This window comes from Pelmatolapia mariae, linkage group LG9 (assembly GCF_036321145.2).
Source record: "Pelmatolapia mariae isolate MD_Pm_ZW linkage group LG9, Pm_UMD_F_2, whole genome shotgun sequence".
NCBI classification, from domain to species: Eukaryota; Metazoa; Chordata; class Actinopteri; order Cichliformes; family Cichlidae; genus Pelmatolapia; species Pelmatolapia mariae.
Window position 1 is genome coordinate 27,534,787 of NC_086235.1, and position 21,597 is coordinate 27,556,383.

At 42.0% G+C, this 21,597-nt stretch overlaps 1 protein-coding gene across 1 annotated transcript; it reads left to right on the forward strand.

The window, feature by feature from the left end:
• Window positions 1-1,506: 1,506 nt before the first annotated feature.
• On the forward strand, window positions 1,507-21,525 carry LOC134634696 (cyclic nucleotide-gated cation channel beta-3-like). The gene is made up of 17 exons (XM_063484027.1): window positions 1,507-1,657; window positions 2,070-2,124; window positions 3,510-3,702; window positions 9,478-9,638; window positions 9,781-10,292; window positions 10,371-10,421; window positions 10,506-10,592; window positions 10,696-10,760; window positions 15,425-15,547; window positions 16,414-16,555; window positions 16,905-17,064; window positions 17,858-17,955; window positions 18,051-18,134; window positions 19,762-19,880; window positions 20,018-20,170; window positions 20,640-20,790; window positions 20,897-21,525. The coding sequence occupies exons 1-17, from the start codon at window positions 1,547-1,549 to the stop codon at window positions 20,912-20,914; spliced, it is 2,283 nt and encodes a 760-aa protein (XP_063340097.1). The 5' UTR covers window positions 1,507-1,546; the 3' UTR covers window positions 20,915-21,525.
• The last annotated feature ends 72 nt before the right edge of the window (window positions 21,526-21,597 follow it).

Sequence of the window (21,597 nt, forward strand, 5' to 3'; positions counted from 1 at the left end):
TCTGACTGGTTCTGTTTAAGTGATTTGCTAATTCACCAACTCAGAGTGCTATTGAAACAAAACTCAGCTTTCCAAAAAATGTGAATAATCACAGTTAATGTTTAATTTAAAAAGAGAGGAAGTTGCTTTTTCACACAATGACAGGTAGGTTTGGGTGGTTTTTCCCTTTTTGTCTAATATTAAAGTTTGATGATCTGGAACGTGTGAAAAATATCCACAAAAAAACCTAAGAAATCAGGAAGGGGAAAGAAAAATACTTTTTCACAGCACTGTAGTTCTGAAGTATGAACCATTATAATTATGGTTATGTGTAACATTTAGCTCTAAATGTGAAAGAAAAAGACTTCAGAGTGGCACAGTTACAAACCAGCGCCATCATACACTTACAATCATTTCCAGTTTTTGCTTTGAAGAGTCTTTTCAGTCTGGCTGTGACTGATGTAAGCTGTTAAACAGTGGACCTCTCATCATGCTGAAAGCTTAGCTAACTTAGCTAACGCACTGTGAAAGAATATGAAAGAATTCCTCATAGCCAGAGTGAAGACAACAGCATCACGATCACTGCTTTGTTTTGCTGAATGCTATGAATAGTTTGACCCTGCAGCCAACATCAAGCTGCAGTGCTGCTGCCATTGGCCATCAGCAGGTATCTGTTTAGAGAGATTAGTAAAAGTGCTGATGATGCGAGAGCTGTGCCTTGCACTCCCGACTGCACACTAAACAACAACTCCCAGACTAAATTAAGCACACACTTAGCCCAGAGAAGCTCTCAACAACTTTTAGTTTTGTTTTTAGCTCTAAAAATGTTTCCCAGGTCCACACGTAAGCCATCTCCAAACTGGCCATGGACATGAGCTGATTACCTGCACTGAGACCGCGGCGAGACTGGAGTTGGTTGTATGAGAAGCGGATCAGCCTGTTTGATTCCCTCCTGCCCTGCTTCAGACAGCAAAGTACTACAGTGAGTAAATGAGAGCAGCGGGCATGACGCACTCATGACCACGTTTTAACTCAGTGAAAGGACACAGTATCACTTTGACCTCTCAGTGAGCTGGTGTATATCTAGTTGGGTCATTCAAACCCACTATGTGGACTTTGTTTGATCACTCTCTTCCATCCTTTTACAGTGATACATTCAACGGGTATGGCAGTTTTTTAAAGTGTATCATGACTCGAGAGTGTGTCACTTACAATAAGAAGAATGACAGTGTGCTCCCCAGACATTCACACTCATGCATGCTGATTAAGCAGCCCTCCCTGCTTTAGTGGTCACCCCTAAGCCAATTGAGGGATGGGCTGACATGTCACTGCTGATGGTGGGGGCTATGCTCGGTGCAAGAGTATTAGTCCTGCTAAATACAGTAATGCAATTAGGGCCAATTTGGTTATGAGGACACGCTGAATTAAAACAGGTGGAGAAGAAAAGGTAGGCGGAGTGAAGAGGGGATCAGGCTAGTTGAGGGATCGTTTTGATCCTTGCCTCCCGCCACACTCCCCTCATACAAGCAGCAGGCAGTAGGGCTGATGCACTTTTAGGTTTTTAGACATGTTTGCAAAGTTGAAGGGTCTCTTTAGCGGCCCGCAGGTGCCAGAGGGCTCTGGGACTACTAGCAAAGCCCCTGACCCAGCTCCAACTCCACCTCCACCTCCAGCCAAGGTATGTCTTCCGCCTGTATATTCAGTTATTAGACTAACTATAATAAATCGTTATTGTCAACCAGATTTTTGACTGGTTACAGACATGAGCAGTGGCGTCTTGTCTGCCTCTATCATTCAACCAGCTGCTCTGTGCCCTGGCAGCAAAACAGAAAAAAAATCAAATAAAATTGTTTCACTACCTCATTGAAATCACTCATTACCCAAACGGGCACTTTGAAATTTGTTTCATCATGAACACAGCCTGTTTTTAAAAGTGTCCATCAGAGGAAGCAGTCATTTGTCAAACGCTGAATTCACCATTCTTTAAAACTGCCACTGAAATTAAAGCGTCACTCTTAATGGCCACTGTTTGACAAATGGAGCCAGGCGTCAGATTTTGTGAAGAAAAAAAATGTTGATTTGTCATGTAGGAGGAGAAGCCAGCTGAGAAGGAGAATGAAGACAAGAAAGTGGACAAACCACAGGGTGAGTCATTCTAACGGCTGAAAAGTTTACTGAGTTCCTTTTTTTTTGTCCCATCCTGTGAAATTAAAACAAGACTGACTGTTAATATGTTGGGAACATGAGAACGTATGGATTATTTTAAATTTTGCTTCATTTTGGTTTTCCTCTTTATTTGTCAGGGACTGTGTACAAAAACTATTCATCTAACATGACAAAGGGTTTGTTGTCCCTGCACAGGTCATCGAGCAAATAGAAACACACGCATCATCATTTTTTTTAAAAGACATACTAATACAAATGCAACTGACAAATCAACGTAATACCCACATCTAAATCCACCAATATCCATCACACATAAATACAATACTTGTTTATGCCATTACAAGGGAAACAAGTATGACTGGTTTACTTATTAATAAGCTTCTTTACAAATGTATTTGCTAATTAGATACTGCAGTGAAACACAGTGTTACTGAAACACCTCCACACTTCAGTCAGCCTCGGAGTATTAATCTGTTTATTCTTGTTATTTGTATAAAGCTGTAGAGCATTATGAGGATTCATCATAGTTAAAAAGCACAAACAGTCAAACGAGTTACAAAAAGTGACCAAAATAAGAGAAAGCCTTTGGACAAACGTCCAATATGAAACGTTCAGCCTTGGACGACTTCTCTCGTGCCTGCTGACCGTTTCCATTTTAGTTGAGTTTCCCCGACTGCTGAGCTCGACAAGAAATTGAATTTCACTGATTTGTTGATTGTGTTGCTGAAAGTTTGAATGGCCTTTTGGAGCCGGAGTGAATAACATCAGGTTTGTCTCCATCATCCATCCAGGTTCTGTTACTTCATTCTGCTGATCCCACGGTTGCCTAATGTGTCTGAAAGCCGGACAGAAACACAGCCAGCTAATAATCAATCCCTCAAATGTCATATTCAGCGTCTTGTCTCTCTCTTTTACAGATGTTACAGGTATTTTTAATAGATGATGAACTAAATAAAAATGGTTTCACATAACCAGTGCAGCAAAGATGCCAAAAAAAGGATGAACAAATTTGCAGTTCGTAGTTGCTTCACAGATGGATGACAAGCAGTTATAAGACTAAAGGGACTATAAGGAAAACACATAATACAATGATGAGGAAATTAGCAATTAAAAGAAATAAATGGGAAAACAGAAACCAGTATAAATATAAAATTTAATCTAATGTATTGTTACGGTTATATTTCTAAATGTGTAATATTTTTTATAAAGATGTCTAAAAGAAATGCTTTACAGGAAAACAAACAATGCAAAATAAATAATTAGGTAGGGTCAAACATTTTTTATTCTTCTTCCAGGAGGTGAGGACCATTTCTAACAATCTTGAAAAGCCAAAATAAACGTAGGATTTTTTTCCCCTTTCTTAGAATCAGCTCCATCACCGGCACCACCCCCAGCCCCTGAACCAGCAACATCAGCGGCCCCGGCACCAGCTTTGGCACCAGCTCCTGCCCCAGCTCCGGCCCCAGCTCCGGCCCCAGCTCCGGCCCCAGCCCCAGCTCCAGCCCCAGCCTCGGCTCCGGCTCCTCCACCAAACCCTGATCAAGCTGGAGCTGAGGGGTAAGACCTGCGCTTGCAGTGTTGTTTCTTCTACCTAATTTTTTCCAGGCACATTTCATTTGAAAGCGGGTGCACCGACAGTCAAAAGCGTTTACAGAGAGTAGTTACAGTGTGTTTATCCTCAGAATATCAGCCCAGCCTCCAAACTCCACTTTAGCTCACTGCAAACACACACCTGCCAAGTGACACCACAAACCTGTATCAAAGTAATCACCCAATGGACGCTAATTAATCGGATTCCCTGGCAAGAGGGCGGAGAGGGAGGGAGGGTGCCCACGGAGATAAGCGCAGCATGTGAGATCTTTACCCGCTGGAGCAACATGCATATTAAAAGAGGGATGGCCTGAAAGTGGATTAAAAGATTTTCGGTTCTTTAGGTTTTAAGGAGCTCACCAGAGCTGCTTCTGGTCCCTCAATAAACACTATGAAGGCGACAGGTAGAGGCAGCAACGGCTGATCCTCGTAGTTCTAAACACAGGTTGGATTTCAATGAGGATATGAAATATATGACACATGTATATGACACAACAATGGTGGCAAGAGCTAGAGGCTCCAGGTGGAGGACAGGTAGTGTGTGTGTGTGGTGGTGGTGGTGGGGTCAGTGTCAGCCAGCAGCTTAAGTAATGTGTCGAATAAATAGTGTCAGAGCTCAGAGGGGATCCTGAGGTACTCTACAGAAGAGCTAGACTGGGATGACCCCAGTGCTGTTTTCACAACACCGTCACTCACTCACCTCCTGGCATCTTTCACAAAGTGTGCAGATTTCTGTGATATTAGAAAACTACATTTTTTACTGCTAGTGCTACACAAAACCTGAAGTGTGTGTGGTTTACTCTGTGTCCTTCTCATATATAAACCGCCCAAGTATGTGTCCTTCTTCTTTTATGAGGCATATTAGTGAGATGAAATGCTGCATCGCCTTTAGGGTTGATTAAGTCTGCAAAGGCTTCCTACCAGAACCGGTGTCACCACGGCGTTGGCTCACTTTCTTTAACTTTCTTTCATTTAGTTTCCACAAACCAGTGTGTAAAGAAAAAAGTCCTGACAGGGGCAGTACTCCAACCCAGCACAGTGTACCATTTACACACTGAAAACAATGAAAGAAACGATGGAAAAACAACCTGACAATTAAGTGTGAAAATGTACTGACTTTAATTTGACTGCAGGGCCTGATCTCAGCATGTTGGATGTGTCAGTTTAAACATGGTGTATTGTTCTGTCAAAGGCACTGCAGAATTTTATCCACTAGAGGGAGAGCATCCATCATTCTCACAGCTCGGGCCGAAGTGGAAGACCGCTATTGGCCTAGCCTGGCCTGACCTCTAGATCTGTCCTCCCTGACCCAAAGTGCCCTAACCTTAACCACAAACAGGTGAAGCTGGACTCCATCCATTTGGCTCTGCAGTGAGCACCACTTGGCTGATTGCATTTATCCGTGTAATGTGATCCTTCTTATGTCACAAGTTATTTCTCTCTGTGACTCACTCTTTTTAGCATTTCAAATCACAGGTACTGTGCTGGGTCCTGAATGAAAAGGGAACGATTGTAAACTGAAATAAACACTGAGGGTTGTCGCAATGCACTGAATCAAATATTTCTACATTTATATACCTTAAATGTGTATTATACTTTATCAGTGATGAGAATAACAGAGTTACAAGTAACGGCGTTACATTTTTCAGTAACGAGTAATCTAACTAATTACTATTCCTATCGTTACAACGCCGTTACTGTTACTAACAAGAAAATGCAGCGCGGTCGCGTTACTATTTTTCAACAAACAGACGGTTGAAGCTGTGTTCAGCTTACTGCATCTTATATCAGTTGCACGGAAGTAGCTGTCTACGTAAGTAATCTGGGCGCTACAGCTTTAAGCAGCTGCGCGCGCTCCCGCGGATGGCAATCACTTTCTGGCAGACGATCACTTTTTGGCACAACACCTGGAGCTCAGGGGGGCAAAACAATCGCATGACTGCTGCTGTTTGACTGAGGAAGAATAAAGTAGTCGTGGTAAGCCAATCACATGACCACTTCAAGATGACAAAGTAACAAGGTGATATATACCAGTTTTTAAACTGTGCAGATAGGTCACGTAAAACCAGAATCATGATAAACAATATGTAGGCGGCGTTTTTTCCTGAATAGTTTCGTCACGTTAACGTCTAAGGACAGCGCTAGCAAGAACTCTCTGCTTATGACCAAAAAATAAAAAAAACTAAACAAAAAACAGCCCGTTCGTGTTGGTGGAAAAATGTACCATGTCGACCAATCAAAAAATGATATTTGTTTAGGAAGAGGGGGAAGTTTTAGGAATGACGGCGAGAGAGAAAGAAAGACAGCAGAAAAAGAGAGCGCGCGTGTAGTTAATGTGTTGTCTTCAGTGTTGGTCAAGTTACTTGACAAAAGTAATCAGGAACTAATTACTGATTACTTCCCTCAAAAAGTAATCCCGTTACTTTACTGATTACTTATTTTTGAAAGTAATTAGTTAATTAGTTACTTTTTAAAAACATGATTTATCCCCTAAATAGGTAATAAAGCAATAGATCTTTCAGCCCAATTCTACTTTTTCTGCATAATCCATCATATAAAATGTAATCAAATGAAAAAGTCTCTTTTTAAAACTTGTTTTATTAGTTTTAATCTTTTAACTTTATGCATCAAGCAAAAATTAAATTATATGCAACATTCTCTGACTGGAAGAAATTTGTTTAACATTTAAACCTATTTTCTGCACATTCCAGCATATAAAATAAAATAGGTTTTTGTGTTTACACTCAGTCTTTCAAATAAATGCAAGTAAAACACAGCAGAAAATAAATAAAATCAAAAACTCAGCCGCCCCGTTGCTCTATTTTCACCTGTTTAGCAGGAGTGGGGCAGGCGGAGGTTTGCCCAAGTGCAGGTGTGCCGCAGCCGTCATGTCAGTGGAAGGATACAGCAGTTTCTCTGTGAATTTCACATTACTGTGGCAGCGTACTCCGTGTTGCTCGGAAGTAGGGATGGGTATCGTTTAGGTTTTATCCGATACCGGTGCCAAACCGGTACTTTTGAAACGGTGCCGGTGCTTAAACGGTGCTCAAACCGGTGCTTAAAGAATGGAGAACACAAAATTGGTCCAAAAACCTCTCATGTTTAGCTGGTTTTTTTTGTAAAAAGATAACAATGTTAGCCTTTTCTGCAGCTATAGGGCATATATGGTATCACTCTTGGCTGGAAGCAGTGCTTAAACAATGGAAAAAACACAAACTTTGTCCAAAAACCTCTCATGTTTAGCTGTTTTTTTTTTTGTAAAAAGATAACAATGTTAGCCTTTTCTTCAGCTATAGGGCATATATGGTATCACTCTTGGCTGGAAGCAGTGCTTAAACAATGGAAAAAACACAAACTTTGTCCAAAAACCTCTCATGTTTAACTGTTTTCCACTTTTTCTTTGGTCATTTTAGCCTTTTTGGCCAGGGTGAAGGGAGTATCTGCCGTCAAACAAGAAGACAGCCGCATGTAACTACGATGGTGTTTGCTAGTTCACCTTACATGCATTAATGTAATAACGTGGTTAGCCTACTCAACGTGAATTACACACGAACAACATTAAGCTACTCACACAGAGAAGAACGGCTGCTGCTGCCATCATCATCCTCATCATTTCTGCTACACTGGCAGGGCTAGGGACCAGGACTCTACTCTTCGAGTTTTTGGGGGATGTTGCTAACTCCAGGTCCGATAACAGGCAGCACACCCGCAGTAGATGTGCTCGGTGTGAGGTCTCGCAGCAAGCTATCAAATACGGCGCATTTCTCGGCTTTAAAACAAACACTATGCGCCGCCAGGTGTTTCATCGGATTCGAGGTGTTACCTCCTTTGACAGTATCACAGTATCACCCTAAAGCACTTGTTGCAGGCAGCCGAGTTTGCATCTTTTTCTGCGAAGTACAGCCAGACTTTTGACCGCTTCGCCTTGGGCGTTTTTAATCTGTAGCTCTGCTCTAAAAGAACGTACGTACCTGGGCCCGCCTACTATCCTCGGAAACGTAAAATGATTGGCTAGAATTGGCTCAGGAAAAAAAAAAAAAAAAAGCACCGAAATAAAGCACCGAAATGTGCGCTGCTTTTCGGTCTGGTTACTACCGTTTATGTCAGAACCGGTGCCATCATGGCACCGGACACCGGTACCCATCCCTACTCGGAAGTTTAGGGGTTTTTTCGCTGTAAAAAGACGTTTTCTTCCCATGCAGTGAACAGCAGACGCTAATGTTTTTGTCACTTTTTACGGAATCAAACTCAAAGTAAGGTCAGTACTTCCTAAACGCTGCACGCTCATACTCTCTCCACACTCGTTATATTATCCATTGTTGATCTGCACACAGCTGTTGCCACAAACGTCACACTCACTTATGTCATTGTCATGAGACACTCTCGCAAAAAAAATCACGGTTTTAGTAACGCAGTAACGCAGAGTGCTTACGGGAAAGTAACAGTAATCTAATTACCTTTTTTGCAATAGTAATCCCTTACTTTACTCGTTACTTGAAAAAAGTAATCGGATTACATCTCTGGTTGTCTTGTGTAGTTAGTGTGTAGTGTTGTGGATAGTTTCGTGTTGTGTGTCAGAACAATGAGGCGACTGCTGTCTCCAGGTAGAAACAGGAGTGATACACCTGCTGCTGTCAGACCTGCAGGTATCAGGCTGTGATGTTCTCCTTTATAGTGGACAGAAAGTATTTTTTTGGAGTGGCACAAATAATTTATGTGGCATCTTATTTAATGCAGAACAGCTGATTGTTCTGTAAATAGTTTGAAATGGTTATTTTAAAAAAAGGTAAATGGCTGCAAATAACTTTGTTGTTTGAAAAACTTGTGCATATGATTTTAAAATTAAAAATTTATATTTGCATTTTAAGTTATGAAATATGACTCAATAAACATGTCTGTGGTTGTTATGGTAAAAAATATAACTTTTTCTACTCTGATTTTATGTTTTTTGTCTGACTTTAGATCAATTGTGTTAATACAGTATGTCAAAATGAAAACATGACTGTAAATTCAGACACGTGAGGTTGTGCTGAAAAGGATGATACCAAACAAGGCAAAGTAAATAGTTTTTAAAGGTGAAATGTAGAGGGAAAATCAAGTAACTTGCCCAACACTGTACTTTATATATGTCCAGATGAGACAATTTAAAAGAACACTCCACTCAAGTTATGTGAGTTTTGTCTGTCTTCCTTACATCGTGAACTCCAACCGGACATGGCAGATGGTTGCCCCTCCCTCTGTCAGAGGTTTCTTTCTGTTAAAAGGGCGTTTTTCCTTCCCACTGTCGCCAAGTGCTTGCTCATAGGGTTTGATTGTTGGGGTTTTCTCTCTATTATTGTAGGGTTGTTAAAATATATAGTGGCTTGACACAACTGTTGTTGTGATCTGGTGCTACACAAATAAAACTAAACTGAAAGAATGTGAGCCTGGCTAGTTTGGGATTGCAGATATATGACCAGAAAACCTCTTAATGCATGTTAAAGTAAAGTTCCAGATTTTTCAGAGTAAAATCTTACCTCTAGGCAGCTTTAAATGCTGGAGTAGAACAGGTGTTGAATCATTCGAGTGGAGTCTCTGATTATTACACAACTTTTCCTGATTTGTTCCTTTTTTTTTAATTGGTTGAAATTCCTCATTCACATCAGGAATTTTTAGGAGTTTTTATGATTTTTCTATCCTCGTTACATCAGAAACTCACTCACTGCCAATAACTAGCGCAACTTTCTTATTTTGCTTCCTCAGAGAGGAGGGGGTCCGCCCTCCAACTCCCCCCATAGTCATCAACAAGTACTCAGATGAGCACCTCAGAGCCATAATCACAAAGATGAGAGAAAGAAAGCAGCTCTTCAAGGAGAAAGTGATTGATCAGTATGCTTCATCCCCTGAGATAACCCCTCCTGTCAGTGAGTGCCAACACAAAACCATTCATTGCTGCAGATTTTCTAATATTTCTAATATCTGTGGATGTTATTGTTCTCATGGGGCAGTAAGGAAACTAATTCTTAATATTTAACTGTCGCTCACTCAGCCCCTTTATCCTTTCAGCGCCACTGCTACGCAAAGACGACTACAACAGAGTCATAGAGGAAAGGAAACAACAGGCAGAGGAGGCGCGGATAAAGAAGGAGGAGGCAGACAAGAAGAAAAAAGAGGAGCAGGAGAAGAAGAAAAAGGAGGATGAGCAAAAGAAAGCAGAACAAAAGGCAGCAGAGGCCAAACAGCAGGAGGAGAAGAAGAGTATAACAACCAGGATATCCGAGGCAATGTGGTCAGTGGTGGACACTGTGCTGAAGCCACTTGAGGACCTGATGGACTCTGTGTTTGGGCAAACCATAGACCCTTTCACGGACCGTCGCTACATTGCATGGCTAAGCTTGGTGACTGTGGCCTTTAACTACAACACGTGGTTCATCACGGCCCGCCTGTGCTTCCCCTACCACACTGAGTTCTCCATCCCTTACTGGTTCACCCTGGATGTGTTGGCTGACATCATCTACCTGGCGGACTCTGTCATCTCCCAGCCCCGCAAACAGTTCGTCAAAGGAGGAGACATCATTGTAAGTGGGAAATGATCCTGTCTGCTGACAGAGAATAACACTGGCCTGAATGACAAAGTCACTTCTATTCCCTTGCAGAAAGACAGAGTGATGACAAAGAAGCACTACAGAGATTCAGAGAGATTCCTGGTATGATCACTTGAATCCCTTGAGGTTTGAAGTTAAGTATTTAACTAGAGTCAGCAGCCTTACAGCTGTCTGTCTCTTTCACAGGCAGACGTGGTGTCAGTCTTGCCATTTGACTTGTTGTACATCCAATTTGGATTCAAATCTGCCTTCAGACTCAATCGTCTGCTGAAGGTAAATCTACTTAAATAATGTTTAGATGAATGAGACAATAAACAACACCTATTAAATGTACTTTGGCTCTCATCTGGCTCACATTTCCTCACCTATTTTCAAGATGGACACGTTTTTCGAGTTCAGTGATCGTCTAGAGAGCATCATGGCCAAGGCTTACATCTGGAGGTAAGACCATCCATCCACGCATCCATTCACCCACCGAACCATCCATCCATCCACTGATCCATCCATCCATCCATCCACCCACCCATCCATCCATCCATCCGCCGATCCATCCATCCATCCACCAACCCATCCATCCATCCATCCATCCACCCACCGATCCATCCACCAATCCATCCATCCACCCATCCACCAACCCATCCATCCATCATCCATCCATCCACCCACCGATCCATCCATCCATCCATCCACCCACCGATCTATCCATCCACCCACCGATCCATCCATCCATCCATCCATCCACCAACCCATCCATCCACCCATCCATTCAATTCAATTCAATTCAATTTTATTTATACAGCGCCAAATCACAACAAAAGTCGCCTCAAGGCGCTTTATATTGTACAGTAGATCGCACAATAATAAATACAGAGAAAAACCCAACAATCATATCATATGACCCCCTATGAGCAAGCACTTTGGCGACAGTGGGAAGGAAAAACTCCCTTTTAACAGGAAGAAACCTCCGGCAGAACCAGGCTCAGGGAGGGGCGGCCATCTGCTGCGACCGGTTGGGGTGAAAGAAGGAAAACAGGATGAAAGACATGCTGTGGACGAGAGACAGAGATTAATAACAGATATGATTCGATGCAGAGAGGTCTATTAACACATAGTGAGTGAGAAGGTGACTGGAAAGGAAAAACTCAATGCATCATGGGAATCCCCGGCAGCCTACGTCTATTGCAGCATAACTAAGGGAGGATTCAGGGTCACCTGGTCCAGCCCTAACTATATGCTTTAGCAAAAAGGAAAGTTTTAAGCCTAATCTTAAAAGTAGAGATAGTGTCTGTCTCCCGAATCCAAACTGGAAGCTGGTTCCACAGAAGAGGGGCCTGAAAACTGAAGGCTCTCCCTCCCATTCTACTTTTAAATACTCTAGGAACAGCAAGTAAGCCTGCAGAGCGAGAGCGAAGTGCTCTAATAGGGTGATATGGTACTACAAGGTCATTAAGATAAGATGGGGCCTGATTATTTAAGACCTTGTAAGTGAGGAGCAGGATTTTGAATTCAATTCTGGATTTAACAGGAAGCCAATGAAGGGAAGCCAAGACAGGAGAAATATGCTCTCTCTTTCTAGTCCCTGTCAGTACTCTTGCTGCAGCATTTTGGATTAACTGAAGACTTTTCAGCGAGTTTTTAGGACATCCTGATAATAACGAATTACAGTAGTCCAGCCTGGAAGTAATGAAGGCATGAACTAGTTTTTCAGCATCACTCTGAGACAGGATATTTCTAATTTTAGAGATGTTGCGCAAATGGAAGAAAGCGGTCTTACATATTTGTTTAATATGTGCCTTGAAGGACATGTCCTGGTCAAAAATGACTCCAAGGTTCCTCACAGCATTACTGGAGGCCAAGGTAATGCCATCCATAGTAAGGATCTGCTTAGATGCCATATTTCTAAGATTTTCAGGACCAAGTACAATAACCTCAGTTTTATCTGAATTAAGAAGCAGGAAGTTAGCGGCCATCCAGGTCTTTATGTCTTTAAGACATTCCTGCAGTTTAACTAATTGGTGTGTGTTACCTGGCTTCATGGATAGATAGAGCTGCGTATCATCTGCATAGCAGTGGAAATTTATGCTATGTCTTCTAATGATGCTGCCTAGGGGAAGCATGTATAATGTAAATAGAATTGGTCCTAGCACTGAACCCTGTGGAACACCATAATTGACCTTAGTGGGTGAAGAGGACTCTCCATTTACTTGAACAAATTGGAGTCTATTAGATAGATATGATACAAACCACTGCAGTGCAGTACCTGTAATACCTACAGCATGTTCTAATCGCTCTAATAAGATATTATGGTCAACAGTATCGAACGCAGCACTAAGGTCTAGCAGGACAAGCACAGAGATGAGTCCACTGTCAGAGGCCATAAGAAGATCATTTGTAACCTTCACTAAAGCTGTTTCTGTGCTGTGATGAGCTCTGAAACCTGACTGAAACTCTTCAAATAAGCCATTCCTCTGCAGATGATCTGTTAGCTGTTTGACAACTACTCTTTCAAGGATTTTTGATATGAAAGGAAGGTTGGATATTGGCCTATAATTAGCTAAGACAGCTGGGTCTAGAGATGGCTTTTTGAGTAAAGGTTTAACTACAGCCACCTTGAAGGCCTGTGGTACATAGCCGATTATTAGAGATAGATTGATCATATTTAAGATTGAAGAATTAATTAATGGCAGGACTTCTTTGAGCAGTTTTGTAGGAATGGGGTCTAAAAGACACGTTGATGGTTTAGAGGAAGTAATTATTGAAGTTAACTCAGAAAGATCAATTGGAGAAAAAGAGTCTAACTTAACATCAATGGTACTAAAAGTAGCTGTAGACGATATTACATCTGTGGGATGATTATTGGTAATTTTTTCTCTAATGATAAAAATTTTATTTCTGAAGAAGTTCATGAAGTCATTACTAGTTAACGTTAAAGGGATTGTTGGCTCAGTAGAGCTCTGACTTTTTGTCAGCCTGGCTACAGTGCTGAAGAGAAACCTGGGGTTGTTCTTATTTTCTTCAATCAGTGACGAATAGTAAGATGTTCTGGCTTTGCGGAGGGCTTTCTTATAAAGCAACAAACTATTTCTCCAGGCTAAATGATGATCCTCTAAATTTGTGACACGCCATTTCCTCTCCAGCTTACGAGTTATCTGCTTTAGGCTACGTGTTTGAGAATTATACCATGGAGTCAGGTACTTCTGATTTGAGACTTTAGTTTTCACTGGAGCTACAGTATCCAGAGTCGTACGTAGTGAGGAGGTAAAATTATTAACAAGATAATCGACCTCTGTTGGAGTAGCGTTCAGATAGCTGCTCTGCTCTATGTTGGTACAGGGCATTGAAGATGATAACAGTGGGTGGATTATATTCTTAAACTTAGTTACAGCACTTTCAGAAAGACATCTACTTTGATAAAGTCTACTCTCCACTGCTGTGTAATCAATTATTGTAAATGTAAATGTTATCAGGAAATGATCAGACAGCAGAGGGTTTTCAGGAAACACTGTTAAATGTTCAGTTTCTAAGCCATATGTTAAAACAAGATCTAGAGTGTGATTAAAGTGGTGGGTGGGTTCTTTTACATTTTGAGAGAAGCCAATTGAGTCTAATAACAGATTAAATGCAATTTTGAGGCTGTCATTTTTAGCATCTACATGGATGTTAAAATCACCCACAATAATTATTTTATCTGAGCTGAGCACTAAATCAGATAAAAAGTCTGAGAAATCAGAGAGAAACTCTGTGTAAGGCCCAGGTGGACGGTAGATGATAACAAATAAGACTGGTTTCTGAGTTTTACAGCTGGGGTGGACAAGGCTAAGCATCAGGCTTTCAAATGAATTAAAAGTCTGTCTTGGTCTTTCGTTAATTAATAGACTGGTGTGAAAAATTGCTGCCACACCGCCCCCTCGGCCTGTGCTTCGAGGTTTCTGGTAGTTAGAATGACTCGGGGGTGTTGATTCATTTAAACTAACATAATCATCCTGCTGCAACCAGGTTTCTGTAAGGCAGAGTAAATCGATTTGTTGGTCGATTATTAAGTCATGTACTAACAGAGACTTGGAGGAGAGAGACCTAATATTTAATAATCCACATTTCACTGTTTTACTCTTTGGTTCAGATGTGGATACTGTATTGTTCTTTCTTTTTGATCCACCCATGCATCCACCGATCCATCCATCCACCCACCAATCCATCCATCCATCCATCTATCCATCCATCCATCCACCAACCCATCCACTGATCCATCCACTGATCCATCCATCCATCCACCGATCCATCCATCCATCCACCCATCCATCATCCATCCATCCATCCATCATCCATTTACCCACCGATCCATCCATCCATCCATCCATCCATGCATCCACCCACCAATCCATCCATCCATCCATCCATCCATCCACCAACCCATCCATCCATCCATCCATCCACCCACCAATCCATCCATACATCCATCCATCCACCGATCCATCCATCCATCCATCCATCCACCCACCGATCCATCCATCCACCCACCGATCCATCTATCCATCCATCCATCCATCCATCCACCAACCCATTCATCCATCCACCCACCAATCCATCCATCCATCCATCCATCCATGCATCCACCCACCAATCCATCCATCCACCCATCCATCCATCCATCCACCCACCGATCCATCCATCCACCCATCCATCCATCCATCCACCCACCGATCCATCCATCCACCCATCCATCCATCCATCCACCCACCGATCCATCCATCCATCCATCCACCCACCGATCCATCCACCAACCCATCCATCCACCAACCCATCCATCCACTGATCCATCCACTGATCTATCCATCCATCCACCGATCCATCCATCCATCCACCCACCGATCCATCCAACCATCCATCCATCCATCCATCCACCAACCCATCCATCCATCCATCCACCAACCCATCCATCCATCCATCCACCCACCGATCCATCCAACCATCCATCCATCCATCCACCGATCCATCCATACATCCATCCATACATCCATCCATCCACTATACAACGCAATTAACTGAGATAGCAAAAATGTCAAAATGTGGCCATATTAATAACTCTCTTTATACCCCTCTCTTAGAGTGATTCGCACCATTGGCTATCTGCTCTTCATGCTCCACCTTAATGCCTGCTTCTACTACGTGGCCTCAGAATATCAGGGCATTGGTAAAACCAAATGGGTCTACTCCGGCCTAGGCAGCGCGTAAGTACAGCACTTCTATACAGCCACTTGTGTTTGAGTTGGAGGGAATTTCTCATCTTTTTTTCTGCCAACTCTTGATGTGGACCTAGCATGCTCATACTGTATTCTGAGACTCTGCTACAGTAGCTTTTGCACGAGTCACAGTTACAACAAACTGTTTTTTCTTCCCTCCCTCTGTGCAACTTTCTAATGATTGGCTGATGGTTTGAAAACAGGGGCTAGGGGAACATCTGTACTCACAAATGACCATATTAAACATGTTCACACACCGACATGATACAGAAAGGTAGAAAATGAGCACACAGGAGGATAATGTTAGCGATGCATAACAAAAAGTTATAGCAAAGAAACAAAATTACCTAAAAAAAAAAAGTCTCTGGTTTATTGCACAGAGTTATGAGTTCCAGCTCACAAAGCATCCAGTCAAAATCTTTCATATGTCCCATGTTTGCTGCTGATGCTGTGGCTGCAGTTACCTCAGCTGCTTCTTCTATGCCGAGAAGTCCCTGCTACTGATCGCCGAGTTACCAACTCCTGACACCACATTCGGGCTGATCTTTCAGATGACCAACTACCTTTTCGGGGCATTCTTTATGTCCACCATTCTTGGCCAGGTAGCTTCTTTCTCGTAGCATTTTTGTTATTTTACTTTCTCTTTTCTTTTAATATTTTTTTCTCTTTAGGAAGCTAAAGCAATTGCAGCAAGACATCAAGGAAATCACTCAAATGTGCCCAGAACCCACCACTGCCATTTTATGCAAAACAAAGAAACAAACACCATTTTCCCCCACACGACCCCAAAACATCCAATACAGTTTATGACACCCCTCTCTGACACCCCCCCCCCCCCCCAAAACTCTCCACAGGTACCTGCGTTGTTACTACTTTGCTGTCCGCAGTCTGATCAACATCGGGGGTCTTAATGAACCTGAAACCGTCTTTGAGATTACCTTTCAGATGACTAACTTTTTCACGGGCGTCTTTGTTTTCTCCAGTTTGATTGGACAGGTAACACAGAGGCCACTCTGCCCCATAGCATGAGTCACAGCCCCCAGCATCCTCACTTCATCTGGAGTCCTGATTAGCATCCTTTTAGCATCATTAACTACAAGTAGTACTAGTAGTACTAGTAGTAAACGATTGCCTCTTATTATCCCCCACTTGTCCTGTTTATGTAGATAGATGAATAAACCTGCAATACTCCAGTATCCATTACTCTGTCTATAGTATTTCACTGGTTCCCTGTGATGTCTTGACTGTCAAAAACAACAAAAGCACATTCATTCTACTGTCTAAGTGAGAGGAGCAGTTATTGAGTTTAAACAAAGGATTTCTTCTTATCATCATAATGTCTCAGATGAGAGATGTCATTGGTGCAGCGACAGCAGGACAGACTTACTTCCGTTCTTCCATGGACAACACTGTGGAGTACATGGTGACCAATCACATCCCGTCTTTGGTACAGAACCGAGTCCGCACCTGGTACACCTACACCTGGGACGCTCAGGGCATGCTGGGTCAGTAGACACTGGATAAAATCTTCATTTCAGTCTTTAAGAGTGTGTGAGAAACGCTTTAATTATAGGACACCAATCAGACGTCAGTCCTACTATTGTGCCAGGTGCAGAAAGTTTTAACACTGAATTAAATAATAATGTTTCATCTCCATGTCTGTGAAGGTTCTCAGTCATCCAGGTCATCGTAGTCTAAGGAGCTTGGAAAGAAAAGCGTCTGGACTTCTTTAAGTTGCTTGAAGACGTTTCACCTCTCATCCGAGAAGCTTCTTCAGTTCTAAGGTCAAATGGCCGAGAGTCCCAGATTTAAACCCAGTGGGAGTATCCCCCCAAAGAGGGACAAAGGACCCCCTGGTGATCCTCTATTCACATGAGCCAAGGTGTGAAAGCGGGTGTGGGACCTAATCAGCCAGGGTTTCGGGTGTGCCCATTGTGAAACCAACTGTCTGCCATCTATAATCCAGTTTTGAGTTCCCTCCCCAGACGCCTTAATGCCCACTCACATCCTGGGCCATCTGACCTCAGGAATTCACATGACAATGTGGGGCCAGGTTTCACAATGAGCTCACCCGAAACCCTGGCTGATTAGGTCCCACACCCGCTTTCACACCTTGGCTCATGTGAATAGAGGATCACCAGGGGGTCCTTTGTCCCTCTTTGGGGGGATACTCCCACTGGGTTTAAATCTGGGACTCTCGGCCATTTGACCTTAGAACTGAAGAAGCTTCTCGGATGAGAGGTGAAACGTCTTCAAGCAACTTAAAGAAGTCCAGACGTTTCATCTCCATGTTTTCAGATGAGTCCGAGCTGCTGGACAAGATGCCTCTAGTGATGAGAACAGCCATTGCTGTGGACATCAACCTGGCGACCTTCCAGAAGATTGATCTTTTCAAGGTGCACACTCATTAAATAATAAATATATACCCCAGACAGTAACTGGGATACTGGGAGATGGTTGGTCACTTAAATATCTTCATATGTTTCCACAGGGCTGTGACCAGCAGATGTTAGTGGACATGTTGCTGAGGCTCAAGTCAATCATTTATCTGCCCGGAGACTTTGTTGTGAAGAAGGTGTGTTAATTCTTACACAATCACCATCAACTTCAAATGTGAATGAAACACATCAAATTACTTCATTTTTTTTAAGTTTATCATCATTTTATGGCAACAATTGAGGGACATTAAATACAAAAAAGTAAAAATGTGCTGGAGAGGATAAACTGATGTTGTGTAATCAAACTTGGCAATAAGGAGATACTCATTTTAGCCCTGATTCACCGTATGATGACGAGCATACAGACTGTAAAGAGGCAGAGGAAAACACATTTATTTCATTGTGATGACAGATTTTTGCATCAGTTACAACTGCAAATCCTCCATTGTCGAGTACATTTTTAGCGAACTTATTTTTTGCCACTTTAACGTAAAAAATATCCAAGCTTTGTTTCTCTGAAGTTCATAATTATGATACTTTAAAACCTCAGACAGTGTTGCATATTTTACTTTTAAATTTGGAAAAATGACTTTATAATTTTATAAAATAGTTCATTGTCAGGGTCTGCGCTGGCAGGCCATGTGGTGAGAGCAGGAGGACCCAAATGCAGACACTTGGAGCAAAACTATAATTTAACAAAGGGCGAGTGGTTTATCTGTGGCTGGGTACAGGTACCAAAAAAAAGGCAGATGAACACTAAGGCAAAACTAACTAGAACTAAACTGGGAGAAACTACATGCTTAAAAAAAGAGACAAAGAACAAAACCTTGAACATGGAAAAACCTGGAAACATGGAAACATGGAGGCATGGATGCATGACGTGAACTCAACAGACGACCTGACAAAGACTAAACGAAAGCTCAGAGACTATATATAGACAGGAAGTGATCAGGGGAAGTGGAAACACATGGGAAAACAGCTGATACAAATGAACATGATGCCACAGGGGAAGCTAAACACATGGAACATGAGACCGTCAAAATAAAACAGGAAGCATGCAGACACAGACTTGACATGGTGATAGTTAAGAAGCGGACAAGAGAGGGAGCAAGGGAACATGGATAAACATGGCAGACAGAGGAGACATAGAAAGAGCACAAGGAGGGGGAACAAGGGAACGGAAAAGGGACACGTGCACATAAACACAAACACAGAGGGAGGGACACAGAGGACAGACACACAAGGGGAACCTAAATGGACAAGGAGATTACACATGACAAACAGGGGAGACAACGGGAGACAAAGATATCGCTGAAACACACAATGGGCGAGGGAGACTTAAACACAGAGACTTGACGCACACTGACCAACATAGTGGAAAGACACAGACATGGGAGGAGCCCAGACAGACGAGCGCTAAATAGGGAAATAGAGCTCAATCTCAACAGAACTGACTGAAGCCTAAACTGCACAACCAAGAACATCATAATACAAAAAGGAATGAAACTCAAAATGCTGGGTCAAAGGAAACAGCCCATGACAGTGATTTTTTTACTAGGTTAATACTTTTTTTTTCTCCAAAATTTACAACTTTAATATCAAAGAATGTCCGAGTTCTTGTAGGTCTGAATTTATGACTTTAATCTCAGAAGTTCTGTCTATATAAAAGGCCACCACAGGCTTCTTTTAAAGCTAAAATGCCCTTTATAAGCACATACACATAAAACATCCCTTCAGTAATTTATTTGTGTAAATTATTTGTAGGGTGACATCGGTAAAGAGATGTACATCATCAAAAGTGGAGCGGTGCAGGTGGTGGGAGGACCCGACAACAGCATTGTGTTTGTGACACTAAAAGCTGGATGTGTTTTTGGGGAAATCAGGTGAGTTCAGATACACACGCACAAATATATACTGATAATTAATCAACATCAGAGGCAATTAATCATCACAGTCTGTGAACTTACAAAAACATTTAGAAATATTCAAAGAGAAAATGTTTTCTCTTTCTGTTTCTTAGTCTCTTGCAGTCCTCCAAAGATGGAGGGAACAGGCGCACAGCTAATGTCAAAGCATACGGCTTCGCCAACCTCTTTGTCCTGGAGAAGAAAGACCTGTTTGATATTCTGGTTCATTACCCGGAGTCGCAGAAAGTGTTGGCCAGAAAGGGCAGGTGAGTAAGGATTCGACTCAATATTTGCTGCTGATTTCACAAAATAACTTAAAATTCTGTACTTGGTGGTTTATTTACTGGAAGCCAATGATACACTATCTGTGAGGGGGGAAGTATGTGAACATCTACAAATAGCAGCGATTTTTAAGATAAAATTCCAGTCAGGTAGTTTTACACACAAGGAAAACAATCACGTTACTGGGTGGACCTATTTTTAATTTCAAGGCCTGATCTTTAAAACATCACATGTTTGAGGACATTAAAAAGAAAGCGAAAAGATAAGTGTTATGTGGATGTCAGAAAAAGGGTTGTTGGTGATGTTCATCTGGCTGGGATACCTTTGAACAGTGAGCTTCCCCTTCCTGTCTGTGTGACGTTTAAGTACACATGTAATCCCTGAGATATGAAGTTTCCACATGATGATAATAATAAATGCTGCTGTAGTAAACAAACCTCTGTACCTCTGTAGGAAACTAATGAAGGCCAAAGGTCCAGCAGCAGCTAAAGTTGAAGAAGAGAAGAAAAAAGGACTGGCGCTGTTCGGACCCAAACCCCCCACACCCAAACTGCTGCGCGCTTTCGGCGGGACCATTAACAAAAAGTTTATCGACAAAGTGAAGGTAACTACACCGTTCTGTCCTAATAAATGCACCCCAAGTGATTATTACATGAAAGCCATTGTGCTGATTCTCAGTTTGTGTTTGTCTCCTTTTATTGTTTCCCCAGACTGGCAGTACCGACTAATAAGGAGCATGGAAAGTTGTTTTTTTTTTAACAACTCCTTTTTTGGAGTGAAGAAAATGTATCTCTCATGGAAATGAGCTCATTTCTGTTGAAAGCACCTTTCAGATAATAGTTTTACTGCTCTGTGCGATAAGGTCATTCTGTCTAATTTAATAATAAGAACAAGCCAAGACCATGTGTACCTCAACTACTGCCCCTAGTGGACACTGCTATGTATATACTTCGTTCATATGGTTTTTATACAGTATAATCATTTGTTTGTTTTTAACTGTAGGCGTGGAAGCCTACCTGAGATTATCAGTCAGTAAGAAGCATGGTGACAATAATGTTGACAGTTTATATTATTTGACTGAGTTTTAATAAATAAATATGTTTGAACTGCATTCAGTGTATTTCTCTGTTAGCTTTGTGTTTGTGAGAGCAGGAGTTCAGATCCAGGCTAATCCTCACCTGTCAGACAGTGACAGTACGAGGGCCGATTAACTCAGCTGCCTCTGTTTTTGTGAGCTCCACAGACTAAAATAAACCAAGCATTACACCAGCTACTTTCATCGTAGGACCGATGGTTACTGCAGTGAATTTAATGTTATCCCATGATACAGGATATTCAGAAATTGATTGTACTCTTTTTACCTGCCCTCTCCTCCAGCTTACGTTGATTAGGTATATGTTTTTATATAAAT